This window comes from Pelophylax lessonae (assembly GCF_965119305.1).
Source record: "Pelophylax lessonae genome assembly, chromosome: 2".
Taxonomy (NCBI): Eukaryota; Metazoa; Chordata; class Amphibia; order Anura; family Ranidae; genus Pelophylax; species Pelophylax lessonae.
The window spans coordinates 226,946,075-226,962,532 of NC_138769.1; the positions used below are offsets into that span (position 1 = coordinate 226,946,075).

Below are 16,458 nucleotides of genomic sequence, written 5' to 3' on the forward strand. Positions count from 1 at the left end.
AATATAAGGACACTTACCTGTCCTGGAGTCCAGCTATCTTGGCACCCCAGCCATTGCTGGTAAGGAAACCCGGCAACTGTGCGTGCGCAAAGCGCGCTGCGCATTCGGATTGGCTCGACAGCGGGGGAAGGAGGAGGGGGCCAAACTTTCGAGGGACAGTGCCACAGTGCCGTCTCCCGGAAGTGTGAAAGGGTACCTGTCAAAAACAGGTGCCCCCCCCCGAAAGGTGCCACCGGAGGGAGGCGAGGAAGCAAGTGAGCGGAAGTTCCACTTTTGGTTGGAACTCTGCTTTAAGTGGGTAATTAATTTCAATTTAACCACTTGCCGACCGCTCACTCGAGCTCTACTGCGGCAAAGTGGTTAGTTCCTGTCCAGCAGCGTAGACCTACGTCGCTGGACTCCTCCCCTTGTGGGCGGCGTACGTGCGCCGCCGGAGGCTCGCTCCCGCTGTATTCAGTCACAGCGGGAGTCGGGCCAGGGGAGGAGCGGCGCCCGATCGTCGGGGAATCGAGTTTGGAGATCCGCCCGCTTGTGTAAACAAAGCGGGCGGATCTCCGAAGTGACAGACAGTGACAGATTGCAGGGTTCAGCATAGCTGAACATGCGATCTGTCCCTGTGTCACTCAGTCACCTCCCCCCACACACGTTAGTAAGCACCAGGCATACATTAACCCCTCCCTCTCCAATAAAATTAACCCCTTCCCTGCCAGTGTCATTTTTACAGTAACAGTGCATATGTATAGCACTGATTACTGTAGTAATGTCACTGGTACCCCCAAAAGTGTAAAAAATGTCAGTCAAGGGTCCGATCTGTCCGCCGCAATTTCGCAGTCCCGCAAAAAAAAATCGCAGATCGCCACCGTTACTCGTTAACCACTTAAGCCCCCGGAAGATTTTACCCCCTTCCTGACCAGGGGTTATTTTGCGATTCGGCACTGCGTGACTTTAACGGACAATTGCGCGGTCTAAACGAATTTGGTGTCCTTTTTTCCCCCACAAACAGAGCTTTCTTTTGGTGGTATTTGATCACCTGTGTGATTTTTTGATCACGCGCTATAAACAAAAAAAGAGCGTAAATTTTGCAAAAATAGCAATATTTTTCACATTTTTTTATATGAAATCCCCCCCCCCCAAAAAAAATGTAAAAATCAAAACTTTTTAACATTTTCGGCCAATTTGTTTTATGCTACCTATGTTTGGTAAAAAAATCGCAAAAAGCGTATTTTGATTGGTTTGCGCAAAAGTTATTGCGTTTACTAACAAAGGGAAAGATTTTTGTCATTTTTTTTTTAACGCGTAATGGCGGCGATCTGCGATTTTTTTTGCGGTACTGCGACATTGCGACGGACAGATCGGACCCTTGACTGACATTTTTGACACTTTTGGGGTTACCAGTGACATTTCTACAGTAATCAGTGCTATACATATGCACTGTTACTGTAAAAATACACTGGCAGTGAAGGGGTTAACTTTTTTTTGAAAGGGATGGGCTATGTGTGTCCCTAGGGGCGTGCTTTCTACTGTGATTGGCTGTGGCTTCAGATGTATGAAGAGTGATCAACGGTTCTACATAGTAGAACCGTATGATCATCCTTCATACACAGGGGAGAATGACAGGCAGCTTGTTTACACTAGTCGCCTGCCTTTCTCCCTCTCCCCCGTCGATCGCAGAGTGACCGGCGGACATCGGGTCCGCAGGTCACACGCGCGGGGGGGTCCGTGACCACGCGGGAGCGCGCCTCCGGGGGCGCGAGCTCGCTCCCTAGACCCTCACAAGCTAGTGACGTAGCCCTACGTCACTTTGCCTGTGAGGGGCTGACTGCCGACGTAGATCGGCGTTAGGCAGTCGGCAAGTGGTTAAAAAAAAAAAAACACCAAAAATAACTTTTGTGCAAACCAATCAAAATACGCTTATTGTGATTTTTTTTACCAAATATAGGTAGCAGAAAACAAATTGGCCAAAAATTTAAAAATATTTTGATTTTTACATTTTTTGGGGGGGGGGGGGGGAATTTCATATAAAAAAATTTGAAAAATATTGTTATTTTTTCAAAATTTACGCTATTTTTTTGTTTATAGTGCAAAAAGTAAAGAATCGCACAGGTGATCAAATACCACCAAAAGAAAGCTCTGTTTGTGGGGAAAAAAAGGACGTAAATTTTGTTTGGGTACGGCGTCGCACGACCACGCAATTGTCAGTTAAAGTCGCACAGTGCCAAATCGCAAAAAGTGGCCTGGACGTAAGACAGCAAAATCCTCCGGTGGTAAAGTGGTTAAATTGAGTCTAAATTAATCGTTTTGACCGAGTTAGTTACTCATCAAACGGACAATAAAACTGAAGTGTCTGTGGCCACAATAATAGTCTGCAAGAGCCCGAGAATTATAACTGTGATCTGCAGGCTCCAAAGCAAAACAAATTAATTTTTATTTCTGCAATATGAACGCATTTACTATTTTTCTTCTCTCACAGCGTCAACTAAGCTCGGGTCTCGTCTCACTCATCACTCCTCACTTTAGTTTTGGCTGCTTTCAGCAGTGGCGCTTTAAACAAAATCACCACCAATCAGCCCTGACAACTGATGTTAAGCCCACCTTTCCTAGCGACCAATAGGATTCCGCTCCCATGCCTCGCTATCAAATAGCAGCTCTCCATCCAGATATCGTGAACCTCGCTGGTGACTGCGCATGTGCGGCTTTCGTTTTGCCAGGTTGCAAGATGGCGGGCACCAGCTTGGTTGCCGGCGATGTGGTGGTGGACGCTTTACCGTACTTTGACCAGGGTTATGATGCTCAAGGGGTCCGGGAGGCGGTGAGTGCGGTGTTGGCCCTGGTCGTGCCTTGATTTTAAGAGGGAAGCAGAGAGCCCCGTGCCCCACATGGGAGTGTAGAGCTGCTCTGGTCCCTTCTATAGGTCAGTCGGTGTGCAATGTGTGGGACTGGGGCAGCTACTGGCTGCTCTGTCGTTTTACCATTGACTTGTTATGGGATGAACTTTGTGTACACAGGTAGCCATGCTGTGGGATGTTAGGACAATGCACTGCTTGTTTCCATAGAGGAAACCTTACAATGGTCCTCTGCAGAGGGGCTGTGCCTGTGTTCTATCAGAATCCCGCTACCTATTAAATTGTGCAACTGCAAGTGACGTTTGGACGACAACAACTAACTGTGCATGCACCATGCGTTCCAAAATTGGTGCTATGCGTTCCAATAGGTTTCCTAATGTGACAGAACACGAAGCAGCTGCGGACATCTTCTTACACCCACGCAAGTCTTAAATCTTACATTTATTTTAGCAGTAAACTCCCCTTCTATACTGAAATAGGCTATTTCACTGCGATCGAGTGAAAAAGTCTGTTTCACTATATAATCAGTTTGTTGCTGAGCAGTGTTGGGTGTACCAAGATGGCCGTCACCACCTTCTATCTGCAGGTTTTACGCTATATTTTCTATATAACAACAATAATAATAATACAAATGTAATACTGTCTTTCAGTATATAAGATCAGTTTACTGCTAAAATAAATGTAAAATTCAAGACTTGCGTGGGTGTAAGAAGATGTCCGCCGCTGCTTCGTGTTCTGTCACATCAGGAAACCTATTGTAATGCATAGTGGCCATGTTGGAACGCATGGCGCATGCGCAGTAAGTTCTAGTCTGTACGTCACTTCCGGTTGCAGAATCTGATGGGTAGTGTTCTATCAGAATACCGCTACCTATCAGATTCTGTAACCGCAAGTGACTTACGGACTAGAACAATTAACTGTGCATGCGCTATGCGTTCCATAGGTTTCCTAATGTAACAGAACATGAAGCAGCTGCAGACATCTTCTTACACCCACGCAAGTCTTAACTGCTTGCCGACCGCCGCACGACTATTTACTGCAGCGGTCAGCCCCTCACAGGCAAAGCGACGTAGTACTACGGCGCTAGCCTGTGAGGCTCTAGGGAGTGCGCGCCGCTGCGCGGTCACGCACCCCTCCCCCCCTGCGCGTGTGTGCCCGGCGGCCCCGATGTCCGCCGGGCACTTGCGATTGTCCGTTACACTGGAAGAAGTGCAGGCGGCTGATGTAAACAAAGCCGCCTGTCATTCTTCCCTGTGTAAGAATGGAGATCAGACGGTTCCACTATGTAGGACCGTTGATCTCTGTTCTTACACTAGTAGCCACAGCCAATCACAGTTAGAAACACGCCCCTAGGACATACTTAACCCCTCCCTCTCCAATACAGTTAACTCCTTCACTGCCAGTGTCAACTCCTGCCCCTGCTCGTTCACTGCCATCCCAGCGCGAGTGACCGGCGGTTCTGATGTCCGCCGATCACTTTCCGCTGGAGAGGGAGAAAGGCAGGCGGCTAATGTAAACAAAGCCGCCTGTCATTCTCCCTGGTGTAACTGCAGAGATCATATGATCCTGCTATGTAGGATCGTATGTCTCTGTGGTTACATCAAAAGCCACGCCCCTTTACAGTTAGAAGCACGCCCCTAGGGACACACTTAACCCCTGGATGTCTAATAAAGTTAACCCCTTCCCTACCAGTGTCATTTTTACAGTAACAGAGCATATGTATAGCACTGATTACTGTAGTAATGTCACTGGTACCCCCAAAAGTGTCAAAAATGTCATTCAAGGGTCCGATCTGTCCGCCGCAATTTCGCAGTCCCGCAAAAAAAAATCGCAGATCGCCGCCATTACTCATTAAAAAAAAAAAAAAAATGACAAAAATCTTTCCCTTTGTTAGTAAACGCGATAACTTTTGCGCAAAACAATCAAAATACGCTTTTTGCGAGGTTTTTTTTTTTTTTTTTTTTTTTTACCAAACATATGTAGCATAAAACAAATTGGCCGAAAATGTTAAATTTTGATTTTTACATTTTCTTTTTTTTGGGGAATTTCATATAAAAAAATGTGAAAAATATTGTTATTTTTGCAAAATTGACGCTCTTTTTTTTGTTTATAGCGCATGATCAAAAAATCGCACAGGTGATCAAATACCACCAAAAGAAAGCTCTGTTTGTGGGAAAAAAGGGACGTCAAATTCGTTTAGGTACAGCGTCGCACGACCGCGCAATTGTCCGTTAAATTCACGCAGTGCCGAATCGCAAAATAGGCCCTGGTCAGGAAGGGGGTAAAATCTTACAGGGCTTAAGTGGTTAAATCTTACATTTATTTTAGCAGGAAACTCACCTTGTATACTGAAATAGGCTATTTCACTTTATAATCAGTTTGTCGCTGAGCAGGGCGGGGTGTACTAAGATGGCCGTCGTCGCCTTCTGCCTGCAGGTTTCACGCTATACTTACTAGAATACAATAATAATAACAAATGTAATACTGTGATTCAGTATAAGGTGAGTTTACTGCTAAAAAAAATGTAAAATTCAAGACTTGCGTGGGTGTAAGAAGATGTCCGCAGCTGCATTGTGTTCCTTCACATTACAAAACCTATTAAAACGCAAATTTAAATTAATATACATTTATTGTCAGCCGGTATTGGCACCTTTTAGAGCAGTGCTAAAAATCCTGCTTGCTACTACATTTTTGGGGCATATGTGGCAAACCGCACCATAAAATGCACCTCCCCACTGCAATGCATTAAAAACACAGCAAGAACGTGCAAAAAAAGCACCTGTGTTGTGTTTTTGATGCATTTTTGAGTCTAATGATCTATGAAAAACACACCAGAAGCAAGGTAAAATCGCAGGCATTTTCAGCAGCCATTATCGGCACTTTTTCAGCTGATAATTTTCGGCAACCAAAATTTCAGTGCATCACTGGTATTTTTTAACCCAGCATAACAGGTAAATAGAGATGAGGGTTGGGGAGTAGGGGCATGTTAGAGATACACTGATACCAGTTTTTTAAGATCGTGTACGAGTACTGATACTTTTTCCTTAAGTACTTGCCGATACCTATTTTTTAATTTTATTTATTATTTAGATTTTTTTTTTTTTTTTTTTTTTTAACACTGTACCTTTTTAACTTTTTTTTTTTTTGGTCAATTTTATTGCTATTACAAAGGATAAACAGCCTCCCTTGTAATAGAATAGCATGAGCCTTTATGAAGGGATCTGGGATCTTTTAGACCCCAAATCTCTCCTCTGGCCTTCAGTGCAGCCGATCAGACACAGATTGGTCTTATTGGTTGCTTCACTGGCCACTAACGGCCAGGTAAACAAAGACCCAAAACAGGAAGTGTCTAAGTCCCTGTCGCTTTTTGTTTCTGACATCACACAGTGCGAGGAACAGCATCCGTTCCTCTCTGTCTGTTGCTGGTCACGTCCTTACCTTTAAGATCACATGGCAGAGTCTGGTAGAGGAGGCGGTGGCAGGAGTAAAATTAATCCAGTGACTTATTAGCTTCCTGGATTACTTTTATCTAGTGCAAAATCGCTGGGGCTAAAGAATGATATCACCATTCCTGCATGCAGAAGACGGGAAGTGGTTCAATGCAGGACACCTTGTTGGGTCCAAGAATTGTCTCTCTTAAAGAGGAAGTAAACCCTCCTCTGACACTTGTACCTATAGGTAAGCCTATGATAAGGCTTACCTATAGGTACTGTAAATATCTCCTAAACATGTACCGTTTAGGAGATATTTACCTTTCATGCAGCCAGTGACGTCACTGGCGCATGCGCTCTGAAGGAACGGCCGCTGGTGCCGTTCCTTCACAACTCCGTGCTGTGACCATTGGCTCGCGTGCACGAAAGTGACGTCACCGCGGCTCCGGCCAATCAGATGGCCGGATGTCGCGATCCCGCAAGACGGGCGACTGGACATGTCGCCCGTCATACAGCTAAGCGGGCGGCACGGCAGGGGCTCGTTCTAAGGTATTTCATAATGAGCTAGTATGCGATGCATACTAGCTCATTATGCGTTTGTCTTTCAGGGTGAAAAAGAAAAAAAAAAGGGGGGGTTTACAACCTCTTTAAGATGTGAGTGACACTGAACAGAGGATAACAGAATGTAAAGTGAAGGCAATGTCTGATCCCTGATGCCTTCATTTTACCTTCTGTTATCCTCTGTTCAGTATCACTCACATTGTAAGAGAGAGAAACAGTGAATAAAGTATCCTCCTAGAGAAGAGGAGAGGGAGCACTAGTTCACAAGGGACCACCAATCATTGCCACATCCCTAAAACATATTAGAAAATAAAAATTGGGTTGAGGGACTGGTTCCGCATCTACTCAAGCCAAAGGCGAGAGAAATGTCCGGACTCTGCCTCACCAGAAGCATGGGACTTTAAGGCAATGATTATATGGTGGTAATAATAGTTGACATAAAGAACCACAATGTATAAAATTATTTAAATTTTATTACAAAAATGAAGTTAAAGACATCACATAAGATGTAAAAGCAAAAATATCAAAGGGTAAGCGCTGGACCGGACTAAAGACCAACAGCCCACGATACGGTATCCAGGGAAAAGAAAAAGGATATATATACAAGTCTCTAGTCAGATAATGTCCCTGCTAAACAAGTCCATAGTTGTGTTAAGAGTATGCCACCTGGTTCACGCTGTGTAAAGGGAGCCGTGTCCTCCTATCTGCGTTCTCTCTGCAAAATGTAACGAACGTGTGGTGAAATCAGGACCCCCTTTCTCTGACGTTTGTGGAGTCTGTGCTTGCAATGACCTTTCTTGGCCGTGCAGTAAATTAACCGGGTGTCCAGCCAGCTGCGGAGAGGCCAGGTGAGCGGTGCGAGCTCAAGGAGCAGCCCAGCAGTTGCCTTACGGGTGTCACCCGGGTGCGGCCTGCACCCCCCCTAGCGATACCACTATGTCACTTCTTGTATTGGTTTCGAAGGCATTTGCATGAGTACCGATACTCCTGCAAATGCCTAGTGTCGGTAACGGTGGAAATAAACCCATTGATTTAACAGTTTTAGACAGTTAGATTCCTGATATACTGGGAAAGTAACTCACATTGGTTGTGCTCTCAACCAAACTGCCAAGCCATCAAATGGCTGGTGTTGTAACTGATCACATGTGCAGCACCATAGGAGTTGAAGATCAAACAGAGGCCAAGATGGCAGCTGAAAACAATTCACACTGCCCCTCCATTAAATAGTAAAGCAGTTGTAGCGATTCACCACTCCAGCCACTCTGCGCTGTCAGCTGGCTAGGGGGCAGTGTGGTGCACGATTCAGCGCACTGTACCGCCCCCCCCCCCCTTTTTGTTTTTATTTTGAACTACTTTATGTCAAGTGTACAAAATGTACACTTTATACACTGCAATGTCGGCCGGCGCGATGCTCTGCCTGTTATTTCAGTATGATTTGGGCTGTTGCGCTGTGATAAAATGCAGCATGTCTTAATTTTATTGCAACACGCTACAGCTCAGCGCTATGCTGCATTGCAGTGTTAATGGGACACATAAACAATTGTTCCCTGTGTGTCCCCGACAGTGGCAGATGTTTTACACTGTGGTCACGACACCACCTAAGAGGGTTTAGTTCCTCTCCATTCACATTTGGCACTTCGGGATCTCGGGCAAAATCGCTGCAATTATCAAAGCAAACCGCAATGTGTGAAGCTTGCCGCCCAAAAGAAGCTCCTGCGCCTTTTTGGGCGATAAGCCAGTGAAAATGAATGCTACCCAAATATGCATTTTGCAATTGCAGTGTGGTTTGAGATTGCGAGTAGAATCACAGCGATTCTACCGGAGATCCCAGGATGCCAACTGGGAATGGATCCTATTATTTTCATCCAAGGCAATCTTTAGAATTCGATTGGGTCTGCACACATCAGTTGGGGTGAGGGATTTGTGTAGCAGTTACATGAATTTGGGGCAATCACTGTGTGCAGAGGTGAAATGAGGCCAGAGTGTCCATATAGACCAGGGATCCTCAAACTACGGCCCTCCAGCTGTTGCAGAACTACACATCCCATGAGACGTTGTAAAACTCTGACATTCACAGACATGACTAGGCATGATGGGAATTGTAGTTCCCGAACAACTGGAGGGCCATCTTTTGAAGACCCCTGATATAGACACTATGTCCTCAGTGCAGCTGGACTCCATCCCAGCCTCTACAGCTGTCACATAGATAAGATAGAAGCTGGGTGGGTGGGACTTGATGGGGGATTTGAAAACACCAGTTCCCCATCAAAGAGCCTCCATTTGGCTATAGTCAGCCCACTCCCTGCTGTTAATCACAAGGGGAACGATAAAAGTAAACCCCCTTGCTCCCCTCTCCAATCGCTGGGTAACGGCTATCAAACGCCTGGTCTTTTTCCTCTTTTTACTTCTTGGATGGGTCCTTTTTCTGAGTATCCATCTCATTGCGTAAGTGACCTGGGTGTTTCCCCTTGGCTTGTCAGCTGAGGGATTTTCTCAGGACCCAAAGGACCATCAGATCAACTGAAGTTAAGAGGAACATCTGACAAGGGTTAAGGTGCAGCACTGAACTAGCATATCTTGCAGTTGAAATCAGCATGAGAGAGGAACCTTAACTGGGGAACCCAGGTGAGTATAACTTCTCAAAGTAACTAATGATAGTAAAAACAAAACGAAAAATCCTCCCCCTGATCTTGCAAGATCCCCAAAATCTAGTGAGATCTATGATTTACAATTGAGATCTCCCTGCAAGGCACTGGTGATGTAACCCAGGGACATCTGTGAGCCTGGGCCTGTCACCAGTGCCTCAAGAAACCCAGAAGTGGGAATAAAGAAGTGTATATAAATATGTATTTTACATGTGAACTTAAAGCAGAGATGCATGCACCAGGACTTTTTGAATTGAGGGGAAAAGGTCCACTTTAAATGTTGGAGACAGATGAAGGCTGTAGAACTGGAATAAAAGGGGGCATAGAATGCATGAAAAGTCAAACTACCACTCAAAGACATTTCAGAATTCAACACTTTGGGGGGGTCACATTCCTGGTCCGATCCTGTGGTTAGCCCTTACCTTCTGTAGTTATGTAGGGGATGATAAATCAAACCACTGAGTATAGTGATGGACCAGGAATCCAACACTCCTAGAAGTGTCATAGTCTGAAGGTTCCTTGGGCAGCAGTTTCTCTATAGTACAGTAAAGCAAGGTGCATTTCTATTTTGTCCAGGCCATTCAGCTGCTTTGATAGGGGGGGGGGGGTAGTTAAAGCATTTCATCCAGTTCACCTTTTATGTTTGCCTTTATATAATTGTAATGCATTCTGTGTGTTTTTATGTATCTAGGCAGCAGCTCTGGTGGAAGAGGAGACCAGAAGATATCGCCCAACAAAAAACTACCTGAGTTATTTACCCACTCCGGACTACACAGCATTTGAGGTATTTTGCTTTATTTGTGATTTAATATGCAACCCCTCACCTTGTAAAACAACCCATTCAGTTTTAAATGAAAGGCAAATTATGGGTGTGTATGTGTATGTATGTATGTATAATACACACACCCACACACACACACACACCTCTCAACAAAAAAAATTAAAGGAACACTTTGAAAACACAACGGATCTCAATGGGGAAAAATCTCATGCTGGATATCTATACTGATATGGACTGGGCAATGTGTTAAGCCCCATACACATGTAGCGATTGTCGGCTGTAAATATTCGGCCAACGACCGATCAGCCAATTGTAGGCTTGTTAGTATGATGCTGCCGACAGCGCATTTTCGGCTGAACAGAATCGGGTGCGCAGGCATTAAAATTTTTGTTGGCCAACACCAGAACGGCCGATTGTTCGCCAGTCAGTACAGAATTCGGCCGACAAACAGTCGATTAGCAAGACTGGGCATGCTCAGAGAAGAAAAAACACACGGAAAGTTAACCATCACATGACATCACTTCTGCAGTCGGCTGTTGGCCGACAAAATTCATGTGCAGTCTTTTGCAGTTTTCAGCCGACAGGACAGCACCGGACAAAAGACGGCCGATCGTTCAGCCGACATTCGGTACGTTTGTACGGGGCTTTAGGAACAAAGGGATGCCACGTCGTTTGATGGAAATTAAAATTGTCAACCTACAAAGGGCTGAAATCAAAGACACCCTGAAAATACGATGCAGCCGGCTAGTCTATTTTGCTCAGGGTGCCATTGTCTGCCAGTGGCGGACCTGCCAATTCTTGTGTTCAATGGCAAATACCAGTTGAGCTCCACGGTGACAGGGAATGAGCACAGGGCCCACTAGAGGACGTCGGGTCCTCAGGCTACCTTCATGAAGTCTGTCTCTGAACAAACAATCAGAAACATTCACACCAGTGGCCTGCTGGAGGTCATTTTGTAGGGCTCTGGCAGTGCTCATCCTGTTCCTCCTTGCACAAAGGAATAAAGAGTAATCTTAAAAATAATAGTGTGCTTTTCCTAAACAATTATGATAAATTATGACATATTAAAAATAATTAGCTGAATCAAAAAGGGCAAATAATTTGACTTATGCAGGTGAGTGCATATATAAAACTAAAATAAATGTGAACCACAAGGTGCATAAATCAAATATATACACATATACTACAATAATATAAACTTATGCATATATAAAGGTCTCGGTGCATAGTATGAAAAAAAATCATATATGAAGTCCAACATTTCGTGGCGGTGCATATCTCAAGTGAAAAAAGTGCATGAATATTGAGTATTCCGCTCCGTGTTCACCAGTGCTCTGAAATGTGAAAAAGGTGCTCCTTCAACCGGATAAATTGGCCTCTTACCGAATACAATGGATCCCTATTACAGAGATCAAAGCCACTTAGGAGGGAGTGACCACAGATGCAGATAATTCAAAAGCCAAATCTCCAAAATGTTGCAGGGATAGGCATTTCCATCCTCCAAACAGTCAAGACATTTATGTTTCTAGCAGGCAACCCATCACATCAGTGCAAAGCAGTTTTCAGTAAACAAGCTATCTTGCTGATGCAGAATACAGATAAATGTATTTGTGTAATAGAAGACCAGGCTCTCTGCAAACCCAAACTTTAATATTTTTCAGCTTCCTTCTTTACGAAGTAGAGGAGTGTCGCAGCTTGTAGCATTTGATGTGTAATTCACGTGAAAGTTAGATAGCTGAAGGGTCATTTGCACAAAGCAGCAGATACTGGTCTTGCTTATGAGTTAAGAACCTTCTACGGCCCTGTCCAGCTCTCTTAGAGTAACAGTCTGTCTTCTGGAATCTTCTCCATGCTCTTGACACTGTGCTGGGAGACACGGCAAACCTTCTGGCAATGGCACGCACGTATTGATGTGCCATCCTGGAGGAGTTGGACTGCCTGTGCAACTTCTATAACATCCAGGTATCACCTCATGTTACCAGTAGTGACACTGACCCTAGCCAAATGCAAAACAAGTGAAAAACAGTCAGAAAAGATGAGCAGTAAAAAAAAGTCAGTGCCTCCACCTGTAAAACTATTCCTGTTTTTGAGGTTGTCTCATTGTTGCCCATCTAGTGCACCTGTTAATTTCATTTCAAGCAGCTGAAACTGATCAACAACCCCTTCTGACTAGATCACTATCCCAGGAGTTTACTTGACTTGATGCTATACTCTGGTTAAAAAGTGTTCCTTTAAGCCCCGTACACACGCGTCGAAAATTGGCAGGGAATTTTCGTCCAATGTCCGATCTGCCGATTTTCTGCTTGTTAGTATGATGCTTCCGACAACTAACTCCGACTTTTCGGCCGAAAAAAATCTGGTGTGCAGACTATAAAATTTTTGTTGGCCGTCACCATAACGGCCGATTTTCGTGCAGTCAGTACAGATTTTGACAGGGAAAAATCTGATGAGCAAGTCTGGGCATTCTCAGTGAAAAGAACACAAAGAAAGCAAACCAACACATGACATCACTTCTGAAGTAGAATTTTGTTGGCCGAGAAAATTCGTGTGCAGTCTAGGCACATTCCAACCAACAAAACACAACTCTGGACAAAAGACGGACGATCAGTCGGCCGATAATTGTTGCGTGTGTACGGGGCTTTAGTTTTTTTGAGCTGTGTGTGTGTGTGTGTGTGTATAAATAATATATATATAATTTCTCACAAAAGTAAGTACACCCTCACAGTTTTTGTAAATATTTTATTATCTTTTTATGTGGCAACACTGAAGACATTACACTTTATATTGTAGCAAAGTAGTGAGTGTCTAGGTAGTGTAATGTCTAAACCGCTGGCAACAAAAGTGAGTACACCCCCTACGTCAAAATGTCCAAATTGGGCCCAAATGTCAATATTTTGAGTGGCCATCATTATTTTCCAGCACTGTCTTAACCCTCTTGGGCATGGAGTTTACCAGAGCTTCACAGGTTGTGAAGCCCCCTACAGGCTGACCCCCCCCCTCCCCCCACCCCTTCAACCTCTGCAGCAATGCTGGCAGCACTCATACGTTTATTTCCCAAAGACAATCTCTGGATATGATGCTGCACACGTGCACTCTTCTTTTGGCCGTCCATGGTACATGAAAAGATATAATAAAACATTTACAAAAATGTGAGGGGTGTACTCACTTTTGTGAGATATTGTATGCGTGTGTGTGTGTGTGTGTGTGTGTATGTGTATGTGTCGCATACAGAAAAGTGCAGCGCTAAATATTAAGTGAATACATATAACTGTGATAAAAACATCAAAATCTTACAATGTCATGAAAAGTGAGTCCATAATTCGTATAACATGGTGAACAAACGTGGAAAACCACAAAGCGAAGCTGAAATATTAAAATATAAGTATCCAAACTCGTCAGTGAAGACAGACCCAGCACCAAAGTGAAAAGGCAAATACGCTCACCAGATGGTATGGACCCAGATATCTTACAGTAGATGAGTCATACAAGCTAAAGACTCCTCCCCAAGGAGAAAAAAAAAATCAATCATAGATGGTGGTTGATCGAATTAATCCGTAGGGTTCTGTATTAGGTTGTCTTGATCTTCGGATGGCACACCGATATAGAAAATAAGCCAGAGTACACAAACATAGGGTAAAAACTGCTTAAATGAGATTTATTCTAATGGTGAAAACACTTACAAACATCTGTGGATAGCCAGCATGTATAAATCCAAATGATAGGTGACAAGAAATGACGGCACTGTCGCGTTTCATCACAAATTACTTTTCACTGGCAATCTCTTTAGAAGGCAGCTTTCGCAGATAAATACACACTCTGATCACGTCCAAGGGGTGCAAAGCCACCCCTTTTAGGGTGTGAAGGTCAAGGAAGGAAGAACAATGTCCTCGTTCAAGTGGAACTCCGACACCACTTTTTAAAAAACGAAAGACGATGGAGGAAGAACAACTTATCCCTATGCAAAACCAGATAGGCTTACAGGACAAAGCTGCCAATTCTGACACCCATCAAGAAGTGATGATGGTGTCTATTATATCCCAAATGCTCTTGAAGGCAGGTTTCTGGAGAATTGATAGAACCAAATTCAAGTCCCATTGCATTAACAAAGCATGCAGGGGGGTGCAACATGACGAACCCCCTTGAATAAAGGTGCAAATCAAGGAGTGCGTGGCCAATGAATGCTGAAAGAAGACCGCAAGGGCAAAGACCTGAACCTTGATAGTACTCAAGACAAGCTTTTGGTCAATGTCTCATTGAAGAAAGGCCAAAGCCACCTAGAAGGAACAAGGATGGACTCCCGAGGCCTTACACCAAATGATATAGGCCTTCCAGGTGTGGGAATATATCTTCCAGGAAGTAGATTTTCAAGCCTTTAACATTGTGGGAATCACCGAGCTGGACAACCCCCCCCTATACCTCAGAACCTGGCTTTCAACAACCATGTCAGTCAGCCAGCGACGGTAAAGCAGGGTGGAAGACTGAACCCTAGGACAGGAGGTCCTCCAGAAAAGGTAGGGAGGTCTGCGACCAGTCATGCTACATCAGCGTACCACACCTGAGGTCAGTCTGGAGCCACTTGAATGAGTGTAATCCCTTTGGCCTTTATGCTGTGCAGCAAACAGGGAGGCAACTTGAGGAGAGGGAGGGTGTAAACGAGATGATACTGATCCTACGGCACCACCAGTGCATCCATTGTGTCCACCAGAGGATCCCTCATTCTCACCACAAACCTCAGAACCTTCTGGTTGAAGTGTGATGCCAGAAGGTCCACGTCCGGTGTCCCCCATCGAAGACAGAGCTGTTGGAACACTTCCGGGTGCAGGGGCCACCTCCTTTTTCTACCTATGACTGGAGGGATCTGCCTGCCAGTTTTCATACCTGATCAGGGCCCGCGAACACTGAGCCCAACTCTGGATCAAAAATGTCCGATAGCAGTGGGCACTTCTTGCTTGCCTCCTTGTGACCGAACACAACCTCCACCTGGAGAGTCAGCTGGGCATGATCAGTGTTCAAGCTGTACCTGTGGCCCTGGAACTGGAGCATGGGGGTGTTCCATGCTGCTTGTAGGAGTTTCTCTTTTGACCGGAAAGGTCTCTCTGTCCTTTTTTCCAGGTGGTCAACAGGGACCAGCTCCTGGAAAATTGCTGTTAGTGCCTTGAAAATCCTTGATCGTCTCTGGGAAGGCCCTGTATAAATATATTGCTTCTGCAGGTCTTCAGGTTGGTTACCGAGGCCAGCTCTTTTTGGCCTGTTTCCAGCTCCTGCTCACGTCCTTTAAGGACCATTGTAGCAGCTTCCATCCTACACTCCAATGACGTAATGGCCGATTTCACAGCTGTTGCGCCAGAGCTCCGAGTTGATAGCTGCCTGATGCCATCTTGGCAGGTGCAGGGTAAATGCATGAAGTGGATGTTGCAGTGGGTTTTCTCAAGGGTTTAGAATGCCGGTTCATGCCCGACAGGCTGCCAGCTGGAGCGAGGGGTTACCTGGTCTAGTCTGCGTGGCTGGAGTGCTGTGAAGTGGAGGACATGGTATATGCTCAGAACAAACAGAGCAACCTCACATGTCCATATATGTGCACGCATGCTCCCCAACCCTGTCAGTTTTTTATTGTGGTCTGTGCCCCCATTGGGGAGATTCACCCTCTTTGTCCTGTTTACAGTTCTTAAAAGTAAAAAAATCACACATTTTAGGTTGACAGGGGAACAGTATTTGAGGGGAAATCTTCCAATGGGGACGTTGGTTCTGGTGACCCTGGGATACCCTTATTTTGGGTGGATTTTTTATTATGTCCTGTTGTGGTTATCACAGGAAGTGGAGGAGAGTCTTCACTTTTGGACACAGATGACAAAGAAGCAAAACGAAAAAAAAAACATGGGTTAACAACCCTCCCTTATGCTACACAAAATGGGGTGGGGATTTTTGCCTTTAGTTACACTTTAAAGCATATCTATCTCGCCTAATAAAGGTCCATGTAAAATAAACTTTATACTTACACATGCATTGGTTTGCTTAACCTTCCTAGCGGTATTCCCGAGTGTGACTCGGGGTAAGATTTTAGTGCCAAAAGCGGTAACCCCGAGTCACACTCGGGGTAGCGCTAGGAAGATCGCTGGATGCTGGAGGAGGTTTTACTTACCTTTTCTCCGGGATCCAGCGAAGACTGCCAGCGGTGTGCGGCGGCGGAGCTCTCTCCC

General features: G+C 45.0%; 1 protein-coding gene across 1 annotated transcript in view; it reads left to right on the plus strand.

Annotated features, from left to right (window-relative positions):
- The first annotated feature begins 2,686 nt into the window (after nucleotides 1–2,686).
- Nucleotides 2,687–16,458, plus strand: part of BCAS2 (BCAS2 pre-mRNA processing factor) — a 48,256-nt gene continuing 34,484 nt past the window's right edge. Inside the window, exons 1-2 of the mRNA XM_082246210.1 lie at nucleotides 2,687–2,809; nucleotides 10,172–10,264. Of these exons, the coding sequence (XP_082102336.1) occupies nucleotides 2,717–2,809; nucleotides 10,172–10,264 (186 nt within the window). The 5' untranslated portion in view covers nucleotides 2,687–2,716. The remainder of the gene's footprint in view (nucleotides 2,810–10,171; nucleotides 10,265–16,458) is intronic.